The sequence below is a fragment of the Myotis myotis genome, unplaced genomic scaffold (assembly GCF_014108235.1).
Source record: "Myotis myotis isolate mMyoMyo1 unplaced genomic scaffold, mMyoMyo1.p scaffold_m19_p_16, whole genome shotgun sequence".
Taxonomy (NCBI): domain Eukaryota; kingdom Metazoa; phylum Chordata; class Mammalia; order Chiroptera; family Vespertilionidae; genus Myotis; species Myotis myotis.
In genome coordinates, this window is record NW_023416320.1 from 52,618,889 (window position 1) to 52,633,719 (window position 14,831).

At 46.0% G+C, this 14,831-nt stretch overlaps 1 protein-coding gene across 7 annotated transcripts in view; it reads left to right on the forward strand.

Annotated features, from left to right (window-relative positions):
- RIPK2 (receptor interacting serine/threonine kinase 2) overlaps nucleotides 1–14,831 on the forward strand; it is a 39,816-nt gene that overhangs the window by 12,823 nt on the left and 12,162 nt on the right. For all 7 annotated transcript variants that reach the window (XM_036337511.1, XM_036337513.1, XM_036337508.1 and 4 more), the window contains 3 exons: nucleotides 8,115–8,272; nucleotides 9,639–9,688; nucleotides 12,129–12,290. In XM_036337511.1, coding sequence (XP_036193404.1) covers nucleotides 8,115–8,272; nucleotides 9,639–9,688; nucleotides 12,129–12,290 — 370 coding nt within the window. The remainder of the gene's footprint in view (nucleotides 1–8,114; nucleotides 8,273–9,638; nucleotides 9,689–12,128; nucleotides 12,291–14,831) is intronic.

Consider the following 14,831-nt stretch of genomic DNA (forward strand, 5'->3'; position numbering starts at 1 on the left):
TTTCCTCTTGGCATTTTAATTATGATGTGTCTTGGTGTGGTCCTCTTTGGATTCCTTTTGTTTGGGGGTCTCTGCGCTTCCTGGACTTGTAAGTCTATTTCTTTCACCAGGTAGGGGAAGTTTTCTGTCATTATTTCTTCAACTAGGTTTTCAATATCTTGCTCTCTCTCTTCTTCTGGCACCCCTATAATTCGGATATTGGTTCGCTTGAAGTTGTCCCAGAGGCTCCTTACACTATCTTCATATTTTTGGATTCTTTTTTCTTTTTGCTTTTCCGGTTGGGTGTTTTTTACTTCTTCATATTTCAAATCTTTGACTTGATTCTTGCAATCCTCTAGGCTGCTGTTGGATCTATGTATGATATTCTTTATTTCAGTCAGTGTATGCTTAATTTCTATTTGGTCCATTTTCATATCCTCGAGGGTCTCACTAGATTTATCAGCGGTTTCTAGAAAATTCTTGAGAAACCTTACAACGGTGGTTTTGAACTCTATATCCAGTAGTTTGCTTTCCTCTATTTCTGTCATTTGTGACCTGTTTCTTTGTCTCCGCCTTTTTTATGCTTCCCTGTGTTGATAGTGTGGCTTTCTGTGCTAGGTGTCCTATAGGGCCCAGTAGCTCAGCCTTCCCAATTACCTGAGGTGGACACTCTTGGTGCACCCCTTTGTGGACTGTGTGCACAGCCTTGTTGTAGTTAAGCCTTGATTGTAGTTGCTATCACTGGGATGAATTGACCTCCAGGCCAATTGGCTGTGAGAATCAGCTGTGTCTATGGTAGGAGAACTTCTGTGCTGGAGACACCCTTCTGGGGCAAGACTTGCTTCAGTGGGGCTTTGGTGCTCACTGTGTCTGCCCCCTGAGTGTGTCCCTTATGGATCTGAGGAGTTGTAATCTGGATGGTCCCACTCTGACCACTGGGTACACTGGCACTTGGATCTCTAAGAAGGTGCTAATTTCGCCTCTGCTTGAGGTTACCCAGCAGGAGCTATGGAGAGATCTGCAGATTCCCCTTCCTTGTTTGGGGTTTGGAGGTGCCCAGATGAGGCCCAGCTGTGAAGCAATGCAAGCTGCTGTGAGGCCTTGGATCTTCTTTTGGATGTTCTGGGTCTCTCTGACCCAGCTGCAGTTTGTTAGGTAATTTTCAGATTGCAAAGGGCCAGGCCTTTCATATGCAAAAGCCTCTGCGCACAGCTTGGGTGGGGTGGGGTCTCAAGGGATCAACAGGGCGGAGCAAACAGCTATGGCTGATCCTCAGCCCTGCCCTAAGAGGCCCCTCATCTCAGTGTCCCGGTAATCACTGCAAGCACCTCTGAGAGAAAGCCACCCTCGAGTTCCGCCCTCTGCCAGACAGTCCAGTTTCTCCCGGTATGAGTCTGGGTCCCCAGAGTCTCGCCCCATAACTGGAGTTCAGAGCAGTCGGGAGCTTATGACTCCCTCCCAATTGAAAAAGACAACCGTGTCCTCATTTGCCAGTCCTTTCCGCGCACCTCCGTAACTCTGCACTTTACTTCCGCACCTCCTCTGAGTCTCAGTGTGCTTTTCTCTTTCCTTCTAGTTGTAGAATCTCCACTCAGCCAGCCTTCCTGTGGTTCTGGATGATGTCCGTTTTGTCTTTTAGTTGTATTTTTGAAGTGGTTGTGCGAGGCAGCAGTTTCAGGTGTTTACTTATGCTGCCATCTTGGTTTCTCTCTCTAGTTTTCCCTTTTAAAAATCAGAATGACTTTCACTTTTCTCATATGGTATCTCACAAAGATCACTGATAGTACTGGGAAGTATTTGCAAATTCTCAAGAACCTGAAATGTATATAAAATGTCCAAGACTTGCCCTAACTGGTTTGGCTCAGTGGATAGAGCGTCGGCCTGCAGACTGAAGGATCCCAGGTTTGATTCCGGTCAAGGGCATGTGCCTTGGTTGCGGGCACATTCCTGGTAGGGGGTGTGCAGGAGGTAGCTAATCGATGTTTCTCTCATCGATGTTTCTGGCTCTCTATCCCTCTCCCTTCCTTTCTGTAAAAAAATCAATAAAAAATATATAAAATACCTAAGACTTGCATTTTATAACCCTTTCAACCTCCTTGGACTTGGCTTTTTGCGTCTCAGTCCAGAGAAAACAGAAGCAAAGTAATAGGCGATCACCTTTCTTTTCTTCATTGATCAGTAGAGCACCCTTGGTCTCTCTTTGATATGAATAGAATGTTTAAATAGTTTGACTTAATGTATTTTTGTGATTTTTAATTAACTGTAGCACATAAAGATAGAACTGTGACTTTTCTAATACTGTTCTTACAAATTAGCAACATTCTCTTGTATGTAACTGTGTGTCTTCACTTGTTATTTTATACATGTCCCTAAAAGCAAAAAGTCAGCCTGACCAGCGTGGCTCAGTGGCTGAGTGTTGACCCATGAACCCTGAAGTCATAGTTCCATTTCCAGTCAGGGCACATGCCTAGTTGCAGGCTCGATCCCCTGTAGGGGGCATGCAAGAGGCAGTCAGTCAATGTTTCTCATCATTGATGTTTCTATCTCCCCCTCTCTCTCCCTTCTTCTCTGAAATCAACAAAACCATATTTTTTTTTTAAAAAAAGGCAAAAATTTCTGCCCTGACCATGCTCAGTGGTTAGAGCAGTGATGGTGAACCTATGACACGCGTGTCAGAGGTGACACGTGAACTCGTTTTTTTTGGTTGATTTTTCTTTGTTAAATGGCATTTAAATATATAAAATAAATATCAAAAATATAAATCTTTGTTTTACTATGGTTGCAAATATCAAAAAATTTCTATATGTGACATGGCACCAGAGTTAAGTTAGGGTTTTTCAAAATGCTGACACGCCGAGCTCAAAAGGTTCACCATCACTAGGTTAGAGCATCAGCCCAAGGACCAGAGAGTCACAGGTTTGATTCCCAGTCAAGGACACATACCTGGGTTACAGATTTGATCCCCAGCCTGGGTTGGGGCAGGTGCAGAAGGCAACCAATCAATGCGTCCCTCTCACATCAACATTTCTCTCTCTGTCTCTCCCTCCCTCCCTTCCACTCTCTCAAAATATCAATGGAAAAAATATTTCAGGTGAGGATTAAATATATATATATATTAATTAAAAATAAAAATTCATCATGACTCACGAAAATGTAAGAATTATCAATCTACTTATCTTCTTGGAAGGACCTTTAAATGAAGTGCAAAACATCTGTAAAAGTACTTAATAAAATTAAATGTAAATTTACACCTTTTTACAGATTTTTTAAGTACAATTTCTTACTGGAATGCTAACCAGAAACATAGTATCTAAAAGAAAAATGTTGAAGTGTGAGAAGAACCAAGATGGTGGCATAGATAAATGCCTATACTCGCTGCCTCCCACAACCCATCAAAATTACAACTGAAATACAGAACAACTATCATTCAGAACCACCTGAAAGCTGGCTGAATGGAAGTTCTACAACTAGAGAAGTAAAGAAGAAAGCACGTTGAGACTGGTAGGAGGACAGAGGCGTGGAATGGGCTGGTCTGACACCATGTGTGTGCCATTTCTTTAATTGGGAGGGAGATCATCTCAATGGAGGCCTCCCTTGAGGAGCAAGGGATCCTAGCCCCACACCAGACCCCCAGCCCAGGGTTCCAGAGCTGGGAAGAGAAGTCCCTGTAACTTCAGGCTGTAAAAACCAGCAGGGATTGTGGCTAAGGGACACGGAGGCCTTCTCCCAGACAGGTATTCTTGCAGGGGTCATTGTTCTTGTGCTGGGACCTCCCCTATCACAGGGCTGACCAGCAACCAGATGGGAGTCTCCATCAGCCTAGAGCACACTGTTTGCTCTGTCCTTGGGATTTCTTGAGACCCCCGCCTCATCCAATTCACAGCCCCACCCAAGCTGTTTGGAGCAGCTTTTCCATATGAATGGCCTGTCCTGGCTCAGGCTTCAGACTTTGCTAAAATTTCTTAAACAAGCTGCAGCTGGTGACAGCATACCCCAAGCCTATCAATAAAAGGCCCAAGACCTGCCACTAGCACCGGCCTGCCTTGCATTACAGCTGGGCCTCCAAACCCAATACAAACTGCAAATAGCCACCATTTGCAGATCCCTCTGTAGCTCCTGCCAGGGGGCCCCAGGCAGTGGCTGACTTTGCACCTCCCTGGTGACCCTAGAGCCAGTGCACCCATGGACAGCTTCAGACCATAGCAGATTACAGCTCTACACAGCCACAAGTGAGACTCTCAAGGGGCAGACTCAGTGAGCACCAAAGCCCCACTGAAGCAAGTCCTGCCCCATAAGAGTGTCTCCTGCACAGCAGCTCTCCCACTGTAGTTGCAGCTGGTCCTCATAGCCAATTGGGCTGGGAGGTCAATCCCTCCCTTTGATGCCAACAGCAGTCAAGGCTCAACTACAACAACACTGTGCACACAGTCCACACAGGGTCACACCTAGAGTGCTCAGCTCAGGTGACTGGGGAGGCTGAGCCACTGGGCCCCACAGGACACCTACTACACAAGGCCACTCTACCAACTCCAGGAGACATGGTAGCTCTACCTCATACAAAGAACAAAAACAAGGAAGCAGCAAAAACATGGAGACAAAGAAACATGTCACAAATGAAAGAAATGGAAGCAAGCAAACTACTGGATACAGAGTTCAAAACCATAGTTATAAGGTTACTCAAGGATCTTGGTGAGAATACCACAGACATGAAAAAGACCAGTCAGAAATTAAGCATACACTAACCGAAATAAAGAATAATTTACAGGAATCCAACAGTAGAGTAGAGGATGCTGAGAATCAAGTCAGTGATTTGTGGAATATGAGGAAGCATAAAACACCCAATCAGAAGAGCTTAAAAAAAATTCCAAAAATATGAAGATAGCGTAAGGAGCTTCTGGGACAACTTCAAGGGTACCAACATTTGCATTATGGCAGTGCCAGAAGGAGAAGAGAGAAAGCAAGATACTGAAAACCTATTTGAAGAAATAATGACAGAAAACTACCCCTACCTGGTGAAAGAAATAGACTTACAAGTCCCCAAACAAGAGGAACCCAAAGAGGCCCACACCAAGACCCATCATAATTAAAATGCCAAGAGCAAAAGACAAAGAGAGAATCTTAAAAGCATCAAGAGAAAAGCAGTCAGTTGCCTATAAGGGAGTGTCCATATGACTGTCAGCCAGAAACTTTGCAGGCCAGAAGGGAGTGGTAAGAAATAGTCAAAGTGATGAATAGTAAGAACCTACAACCAAGATTACCCAGGAAAGCTCTCATTTAGAATTGAGGGTCAGATAAAGAGCTTCACAAACAAGAAAAAGCTAAAGGTATTCATTACCACCAAACCAGTACTACATGAAATGTTGGACACTCTTTAAGAAAAAGAAGAGACAAAAAATGTGAAAAATAAAATGACAACAAATATCTATCAACAATTAACTCTAAAAATCAAAATAAATGAATAGGAAATCTAATGCACAAAATAAACCAGTGAATAAAATAGAAGCAGAAACATGGAACAGACTGACGAATCTCAGAGGGAAGTGGGGAGGGGGTCAGGAAGAGATTAACCAAAGATCTTACCTGTGGACACAGACTAAGGTGGTGAAGGGGCGGAGTGGGAGCTGGGGGGAGGGGACATCTGTAATACTCTCAACAATAAATATTTTTTTTAAAATATATTTTATTGATTTTTTTACAGAGAGGAAGGGAAAGGGATAGAGAGAAACATCGATGAGAGAGAAACATCAATCACCTGCCTCCTGCACACTCCCTACTGGGGATGTGCCCGCAACCAAGGTACATGCCCTTGACCGGAATCGAACCTGGGACCCTTAAGTCCACAGGCTGACGCTCTATTCACTGAGCCAAACCAGTTAGGGCAACAATAAATATTTTTTAAAAGAAAACAAAAATGTTTACTATTTAAGCTCAATTGAGACTTTTCTACTTTAAAAAGTATACATTCCATTTGGTTATCTGTTGGTCAGGTGTTCATTAGGGCGTCTTAGATACAAATGAAGCAGTGACAGGCATCTTTGAAAAGAAAGTGTGTGTGTCTGCGGTTCTTTCTGCCCTCCCTGGAGCCAGAGCACTCAGGAGCTTCCTCACAGCTTGTTTTCCTTGCACAGGACAGAATGTGTGAATGGAGGGGGCTGATGCAGTAGGCTGCAGGGTTGTGGCTGATAGTCACGAGTAGTGTATTTTAACGTTCTCTAGTTTGAGAAGAATACCTTCAGCTTGGAAATGCATGTGGAGATCCTGTGTAGGGGGGATCCTGCTGCTCTGTCTGCATGGCTGAGAGAGGGGTTATCAGGCCTGGCAGAGCTGCATTCCTCCCAACACATGCTCCCCCTTTTCCTTCTGCTGGAGACCCAGCCTACAAGCCTTGCCTTTCATCTGAGACACTGTGTGACAGGAAGGGGAGACACCTGGTCCCGTGTGAAAGCCAATCTCATCAGCGAGGAGCAAGAATCCCGGCACGTCTCCAGGCCAGGGGGGGACAAAGATGAGGCCGTGTGTGAAGTGGAGGAGCAATGGGAAGCAAGCTCAGGCTGTGCTGCTCCCATCCCACCCAAGCCAACACGGAGACCAGTTTGCAAATTAGGGCTCAGGTATAAATGAGGCTACACCCTAGTTTTTTAAGCACTTTTCTGTGCACGAGGCTAAACTTTACTGGTCATAGAAATGCCTCTTATCCTGGCAGACGTGCGCCGGGAGTAGTGTTTTGCTTTCAGAGGTGGAGGGAGGAACAGTTTCAGTGCCAAGTGGGATGGAGTGGATGTGTCCTCCCCGGAGCCCTCACACTCAGAGCCTTAGCCTGGCTCTGTGATTGGTGGTACTGTGTGAACAAGAGCAACCTTCAGAGATGGATTCCTGTGATGAGCACAGCAGCAATACCTATTCAGCCCGTTCAGTTTCCTCAGTACAACCCCATGCTCTACAGCAGCGGTTCTCAACCTGTGGGTCGCGACCCCTCTGGCAGTCGAACGACCCTTTCACAGGGGTCGCCTAAGACCATCCTGCATATCAGATATTTACATGACGATTCATAACAGTAGCAACATTACTGTTATGAAATAGCAACAAAAATAATTTTATGGTTGGGCCACAACATGAGGAACTGTATTTAAAGGGCCAGAAGGTTGAGAACCACTGCTCTACAGTTATTCCTCCCACTTTACAGATGGGTCATCTGAGGCTCAGAGAAATTTTAACACTTGCTCTTGTCCAACCCTCCCTCTTTGGAGTGGGACCATATTTTATCTCAAATTCATCTACACACTGAACAAATGATTTCTTCTGTTAAAACCGGTGAAAACATAGGCGTTAAACAGCAAGCGCAGTGGAGTCCTGGCTGGAGCTGCCCACTGCTCCTGGGAGCTCCGCAGCGTCAGGTCTGAAGACCCACAGCGATGCTGCAAGGCCACAGCTTCTCACCCACTGAACTTGTTTCTGTTCTTATCGTTTGTCTTCCATTTTTAAAAAATAAGGTACCTTTTAAATACTTAGTTGTCCGATATAGTGTGACACATGCAGGAGATCTACAAGCAGCATAAAACTGAAGGACAGTCAGAAGCACGGGCTCCGTCAGTGGCGATTCTTGAGGTGCTCCTTGGCGTGGACATAATATTTACGTGCTAACAGTACTGCTGCCCACAGACGTGGTTCATTTGAGAGCAGGCACAAGTCATAGAATAATGAACTGTACACTATAGGAATTCTGCTTTTTTCAAAATGCAAGGATGCTATTTTTAGAACATTATAAATAAGAACATATAAGCCTGAGTGATAACACCTTGAGTGACACTCCCATGTGATGAGTAGGTTAGCTCTGTGAGCTGCAGGTGGATTTGAAAAGCACATGTATGAAGCTGCTTGTCAGAAACAGTGAAGTGTTCTCTGTGTACACTCCCTCAGAATACAGGTAAAATACTCCCCTTCCTTTTCTAGAAGCCTCCCTTTGGAAATCTGTAATACTGTGCTAAACTTCACTCAGGTGTACTGCTTCTAGCATGATTGGGCTCAGCACTGTGGAATCCAAGAACCTGGTGGAGTATGTAGAAATAAAACAATATATGTAATATTGTTTAAAGAGAAAACTTTTAAATTCGATCACTCACTCCTTTCCCTCGCAGATCGCAGATTTTGGTTTATCGAAGTGGCGCATGATGTCCCTGTCACAGTCGCGGAATAGTAAGGCTGCCCCGGAAGGCGGGACCATCATCTACATGCCGCCCGAGAACTACGAGCCGGGGCAGAAGGCGAGGGCCAGCGTCAAGCATGACATATACAGGTGCGGCTGCTGCTTGCTCAGAGCTCACCGCTCTGAGAGCCAGAACAAGCAGTCAGCATTTTGAAGCTGCATTTTAAAGTGTGATTTTTATTCTTTCCTACATGTGGGAAAATAAAGTAGAGCGCACAGTGACTAGTATTTCTGAATTTAAAGATGCCTTGCTTTAAGCCACATTTAGATCCTTGAAAACATTTTGAAGCACATCTATTGTCCTGTCAATTTATAATGTAACTAGAGGCCCAGTTCATGAAATTCGTGCACTGGGCAGGGAGTGTCCCTCAGCCTGGCCTGCACCCTTTTGCAGCCCAGGACCTCTCGGGGGATGTCCGCATGCCAGCTTAGGCCCTCTCCGGGCCTAAGCCGGCAGGCAGACATCCCTCTCGCAGTCCGGGACCCCTCGCTCCTTACCACCTGCCTACTCGCTGTTCCTTACTTCTCAGCTCACTGCTCCTTAGTTCTGCCACGGAGGCAGGAGAGATTACCACCACTGCTTGCCAGCCGTGAGCCCAACTTCTGGCTGAGCAGCACTCCCCCTGTGGGAGCACACTGACTGCCAATGAGCAGCTCCTGCATTGAGTGTCTGCCCCCTGGTGGTCAGTGTGCATCATAGCGACTGGTCGTTCTGGTTGTTCCACTTTAATGGTCACTTAGGCTTTTATTATATACGTGCTCCAGGGTTTTATCGCATGTGACTTTGATGTAGGTGGGGGAGGGGACTACCCAAGAAGGCAGAACAAAGTTCATAAAAAAGGACAGCCTTTTTTATTGCTATTTTGTGTGAATAATAAAATCCTATAATTAGAGGGTATAGCTTATCTAGGTGTTTAAGAATGATTACTAAATGATTCTTAAATTATTTTTACATATAACTTCAAGTTTTTATAACAGTAATTTCCTAATTTTTCAAATTAAGATTAATTCCCTTTCTTTTTTTTAAATCTACACCCAAGGATATTTTTCCATTGGTTTTTAGGGAGAGTGGAAGAGAGAGGGAAAGACAGGGAGAAATATCGATGTGATAGAAATAAATCAATTGGTTGCCTCCTGTACAAGCCCCACCCAGGGCCTGCCGGGGAGGAGCCTGCAATCGAGGTACGTGCCCTTGACCGGAATCGAACCCAGGACCCTTTGGTCCACAGGCCAATCCTCTATCCACTGAGCCAAACCGGCCAGGGCAAGATTAATTCCCTTTCAAAACAAGCTGAATAATCATCATCTTGGTTGTATATGCTGATTCTTAATACAGCAGCTCACTACCTTATCACTTTCAAAAACAGTATCTCCACAGTCAGCTTTTGGATTTGGTGTTACAGTTTACCACACAGGGCTGGTTTGTAATCTACTGTGTACATTTTACATTCAACAGCTATGCAGTCATCATGTGGGAAGTCTTATCCAGAAAACAGCCTTTTGAGGGTGAGTTGCCCTGACCTCCTCCTCAGGGATGTCCTGCTGGTGGGCCACATGCAGAATATCTACGACTCATCTACATTAAATCTGCCCACCAATCATTTTGTGGAAAACACACTAAAAAAGGCATAACAACTCACCGTGAATCCAGTGTACACTGAGAAGCATACCAGATTCAGGATCAGGAAAATTAGATTCTCATTCTTGCTCTGACAGTAATTAGTTCTATCATCAAGCTATTAAATTTCTTGAGTCTTCAGTTTGTTCTCTATAAAACGAGGATTTTTAATTCCTATTCCTAAGATTCATTCCAGTTATAAAACTGTTCATATGAAAAATTAATTAGTGTCCCATATAAAGACTAGAAAACACTAAAGAATAATTCTTAAAGTTTCTGAAAATATTATTTCTTAATGTTTTTTTTTGTTAACCTTCATGGGAGCATATTTTTTCCATTGCTTTTTCAGAGAGAGGAAAGGAAGGAGGGGGGAGGGAGGTAGAGAGCCAGAAACATCAATGTGAGAGAGACTGATCGATTGGTTGCCCATATGAGCCCCGACTGGCGACAGGGAGCAAACCCACAACCCAGGCACATGCCCTTGACCTGGAATCAGACCTGTGACCCCGCCTGGCTGGCGTGGTTCAGTGGTTGAGCTATGACCAGGACGTCATGGTTCATTTCCTTGTCAAAGCACATGCCAGGGTTGTGGGCTTGATCCTCAGTGTGGCGTGTGCAGGAGGCAGCCGATCAATGATTTTCTCTAATCATTGAAGTTTCCATCTCTCTCTCTGTCCCTCTCCATTCCTCTCTGAAATAAATGAAAAAATATATATTTTTAAAAACCCACGACCCCTTGGTGAAATAGCTGATGCTCTAACCATTGAGCTGCTGGCTGGGGCCATTTCTTATTTCGAGGTTTATATAAGTCACTTGCTGTACAGCAAACAACCTCAGGGTCTCAGCAGCTTACAAAACAAAACAGTATTTCTCAGTTACATTGGATGCTAGTTGCTGTAGCCCAAGCATGTCAAACTCAAAAGGCTAACATGGGCCAAATGAACAAGGATTAAGTTTATGTAGGCCGCAAAAAATAAAAGCTTCAATTTTCATAGAAATATAGTTTATTTCAATAGAGACATGCCGAATACAAAGGGCTGAAATAAATGAGTCATCGTTCACATAAAATAATAGAACATTTTAAGAAAATGAATATTTTCTAGAACGTTAACTTACCAGACACTGAATAACTGCACAAATTAATAAGCGTAACACAAATAAACCTATTTTTCTTGTTCTCCAAAAGCAAAATGTTTCCTGTTGCGCACACCAAACAAGTCAGTCCAAGACTAATGACGTGGCAATCCGCTGCTAAAATATTCGCTGCCAGTATTAGTGGAGGGAAATGGTGCGCCTGCACGTTGGGTGCATAGGGAAATGAATGCAACACGATTATAGCCATCAGTCACTAGCGAACGTTGTAGTTTGTTATTAATAAGTAGAGACCCGTTGCACGAAATTCGTGCACAGGAGTGGGGGGTTGTCCCTCAGCTCAGCCTGCGCCCTCTTGCAATCCCTGACCCCTCAGGTAGGGTCCCTAGGCCTCGCCAGTGTACAGGGCCTTTCGGGGCTTTCCTTTCCCTGGCTGCCGGCAGCTGGCCCCGCCCCCGCCACTGGTTGCCTCCCTCTGCAGGCCACAGGCATGAGGTGCGATCCCGTGGCTGCCCTGGGCCTCCCTCTGCAGGGTGATCCCTGGCCGGCCCTGCTCACCTGCCGCAGAGCTGCCAGCCGGGAGGCCCCGCCCACCTGGCCAGGGTTCCGGGACTGATCACTGTGCAGAGGGAGGCCTGGCCTCCTCCTGTGGGGCAATTGTGGGGTGATGGTGGGGCCTCCAACCAATTGCATCGCACCTGCCTTGGCTGGCCTGGCACCAGTGCGTGTCATAGTATGATTGCCCGGAAGGTAGTCAGAATGGTCGTTCTGTTATTCGGTTGTTCAGTCGATTTGCATATTACACTCTTATTATTATAGATTATGTATAACAGGATATTGTAAAAATTAAGTTATTAAAACATTTCTTGCATACCGTTGTGTTGACGGCTGCAAAAATATTCGTTGTGGGCCGCATGTGGCCTGCAGGCCATGAGTTTGACATGCTTGCTGTAGCCCTTCCTGGGTCTAAATAAGTTGAGCTCAGCTCAGCGCTGCTCACGGCCTATTGCCCAGATCAATCCCACGCCCAGCGCAGTGCAGCAATGCTTCACACTCCTCAGAGGAGCCAGGCAGGCCCGTGATGGCTGGGATGCACCTGTTGCTTTAGCAGAAAGGGCAGTGAATTAGTCCTAAGACTTTAAGAGTCCCTCCTTTTCACTTGGTTGGCTTTAGAATGCATTTAGCATACTGGATCATAAAAAGTCTCTAATGAATGACGTACATTTGTTTCGATAGACGTCACCAACCCTTTGCAAATTATGTACAGTGTGTCACAAGGACACCGGCCCGACACCAGCGAAGACAGCCTGCCACCCGGTACCCCCCATCGAGCGCGGATGGTCGCACTCATCGAAGGCGGATGGGCACAGAACCCGGATGAACGGCCGTCCTTCCTCAGTGAGTCACCCTCCATTACAAGCAGTTCAGATTCTGTGAATAAACGTTCCTTGGAAAGTTATACAAGTTAGATGGCAAGCTCAAAGTTATTGTTTTTATTTTCTCCCCTCTTGTTATTCACAGCATTTATAAAAGGGTCACTGCTTCTAGAGCGGAACTGAGACTCCTAATAGAACTCTGAAAGGGTAATAGTCCATTCCTGAAGCCTCGGGTAGCTCCCGCGCCTGCCTGGTGCCACGCGCTGAGGTGGTGCTCGGGGAACGGAATAGTGACCATGACGAAGCCGCTCAGTCCCTGGAGCTCACATCCGGTTGAAAGCAGAGAAGTAAATAAATAAATAAATAGCCAAGCCAGACGTGGTTCCAGTCCTGTAAGGCAGTGAGCAGGGACAGTAGGTGAGGGAGGGAACGAAAGCCCTTTATTGGGGAAAAAGCGTGAGAGGTGAAATTCGAAGCTTGAAGAGGAGGCAAAGGCAGGGTGTCTCAGGCAGAGGACACAGCCAGGCTGAGCCGCTGGAGCGGAAGTCCATGTCCTGGAGGAACAAAGGAAGGCCAGGGGCTGGCGGACCTGTGCACAGAAGGGAGTAAATGGGATGCGCATGGAAAAGGGAGGAGAGGCTGCCTCTGTCATGAAGGGTTGGCTGTTGTTCCCAGGAAGTGGGGAGCCATGGAGGTGTGTCTCATGGGACTGAGCTGATCCACTGTGAGTTTAGAAGTCACTCCTGCTGCTGTGGCCTGAGGCAGAGACCAGCCAGGAGACCAGACAGGAAATGAGGCCAGTTGAGATCTGCCTGGGAGGCAGAGCGGACCTCAGGCATTGCAGACACAGGAGGAGGCCTGCCTGACCCCTGTATGACCTCGGGGCGGAGCTCTAGGGTGAGACCCAGGCAAGATCCATAGAACAACTGAGACTTGGACTTCCCAGAAATTGAAAATTTTTACATTTTAAAGACTATAAAAAGTAAAAAGACAAGCCACGCACTTGGCATATTCATTCCAAATAAGCAATGAAGTCTATTTTCCATTCAAAACTTATGTCCAGTGCTCATCAGCATTATAGTAAAACATCAAAAGCTGCTAAAATAATGGGCTGACATTGTATCTCTTATTTCCCACAGCTGTGTGGGAGGACACATACCTCCTTTGTCCCCAGTCCCTCTCCGAAGTAGTTACTTCTCTGTTTCCTGAAAACCCTGGCTCTTCTGCAGATCATGCACCAGGCAGCACCCACTTCCCTACGCACTTCCTGGGTTTCCTGTTGCTCCCTGAAGCCTGGGGCGACGGCTAACTGACTCCCGCACCCTCATGGGTCAGGGCTCTGGCCCCTGGAGGAGCCCTTGAGCATCTCTGGCCTTCTGTGTGCTTTTCCTCTCTGCCTGTGAACTGTCTGCCTGGTCCCCAGGCTCCACCTCACTCAGGTCCCTCTCTCAAGGCAGTAAGCCTGCAGTCCTAAGGCTCCTTCGTCTGTCTCTCTGTTTCTCGTCTCCGATCATTGTCCTTTGTTGCCCGATAGCTGCTGTCTTAAAAACCACTCTTTCACCCGGCCGGTGAGGCTCAGTGGTTGAGCGTCAAGCCATGAGCCAGGAGGTCATGGTTCGATTCCCAGTCAGGGCACATGTCCAGGTTGTGGTCTCAATGGTAGAGGGTGTGCAGGAGGCAGCCAACCAATGATTCCAATCATTGGTGTTTCTATCTCTCTCCCTTTTCCTTCCTCTCTGAAACAAAAAAAATATGTATTTTTTTTTAAATATATATTTTTTTTATTGATTTTTTACAGAGAGGAAGGGAGAGAAATAGCAAGTTAGAAACATCGATGAGAGAGAAACATCGATCAGCTGCCTCCTGCACACTCCCTACTGTGGATGTGCCCGCAACCAAGGTACATGCCCTTGAGCGGAATCCAGGCAATCGGTACATGCCTGGAGTCTGCAGGCCGACGCTCTATCCACTGAGCCAAACCGGCTAGGGCAAAAAAATATGTATTTTTTAAAAACCCACTCCTTCATACATTTTGTCTGGCCTTTTTGGTTTTTTCAAGCAGGAGGGTTGCCGAAACCGGTTTGGCTCAGTGGATAGAGCGTAAGCCTGCGGACTGAAGGGTCCCAGGTTCGATTCCGGTCAAGGGCATGTACCTGGGTTGCGGGCACATCCCCAGTAGGAGATGTGCAGGAGGCAGTTGATCAATGTTTCTCTCTCATCAATGTTTCTAACTCTGTCTCTCTCCCTTCCTCTCTGTAAAAAATCAATAAAATATATTTAAAAAAAAAAAAAAAGCAGGAGGGTAAATCGGTCCCTATTACTCCATCTTGGCCAAGTGGAAGTCCCTGGTTTCTCTTTATTTTATTTTATTGTTTTAATCCTTACCAAGGATATTTTCCCATTTTTAGAGAGTGGAAGAGAGAAAGACAGAAATATCGATGTGAGAGAAACACGTCAATTGGTTGCCTCCTGCATGCACCTGACCAGGGCCCAGACCAGGGAGGAGCCTGTAACCGGGCTACGTGCCCTTAACCAGGATCGAACCCGGGACCCTTCGGTGTGC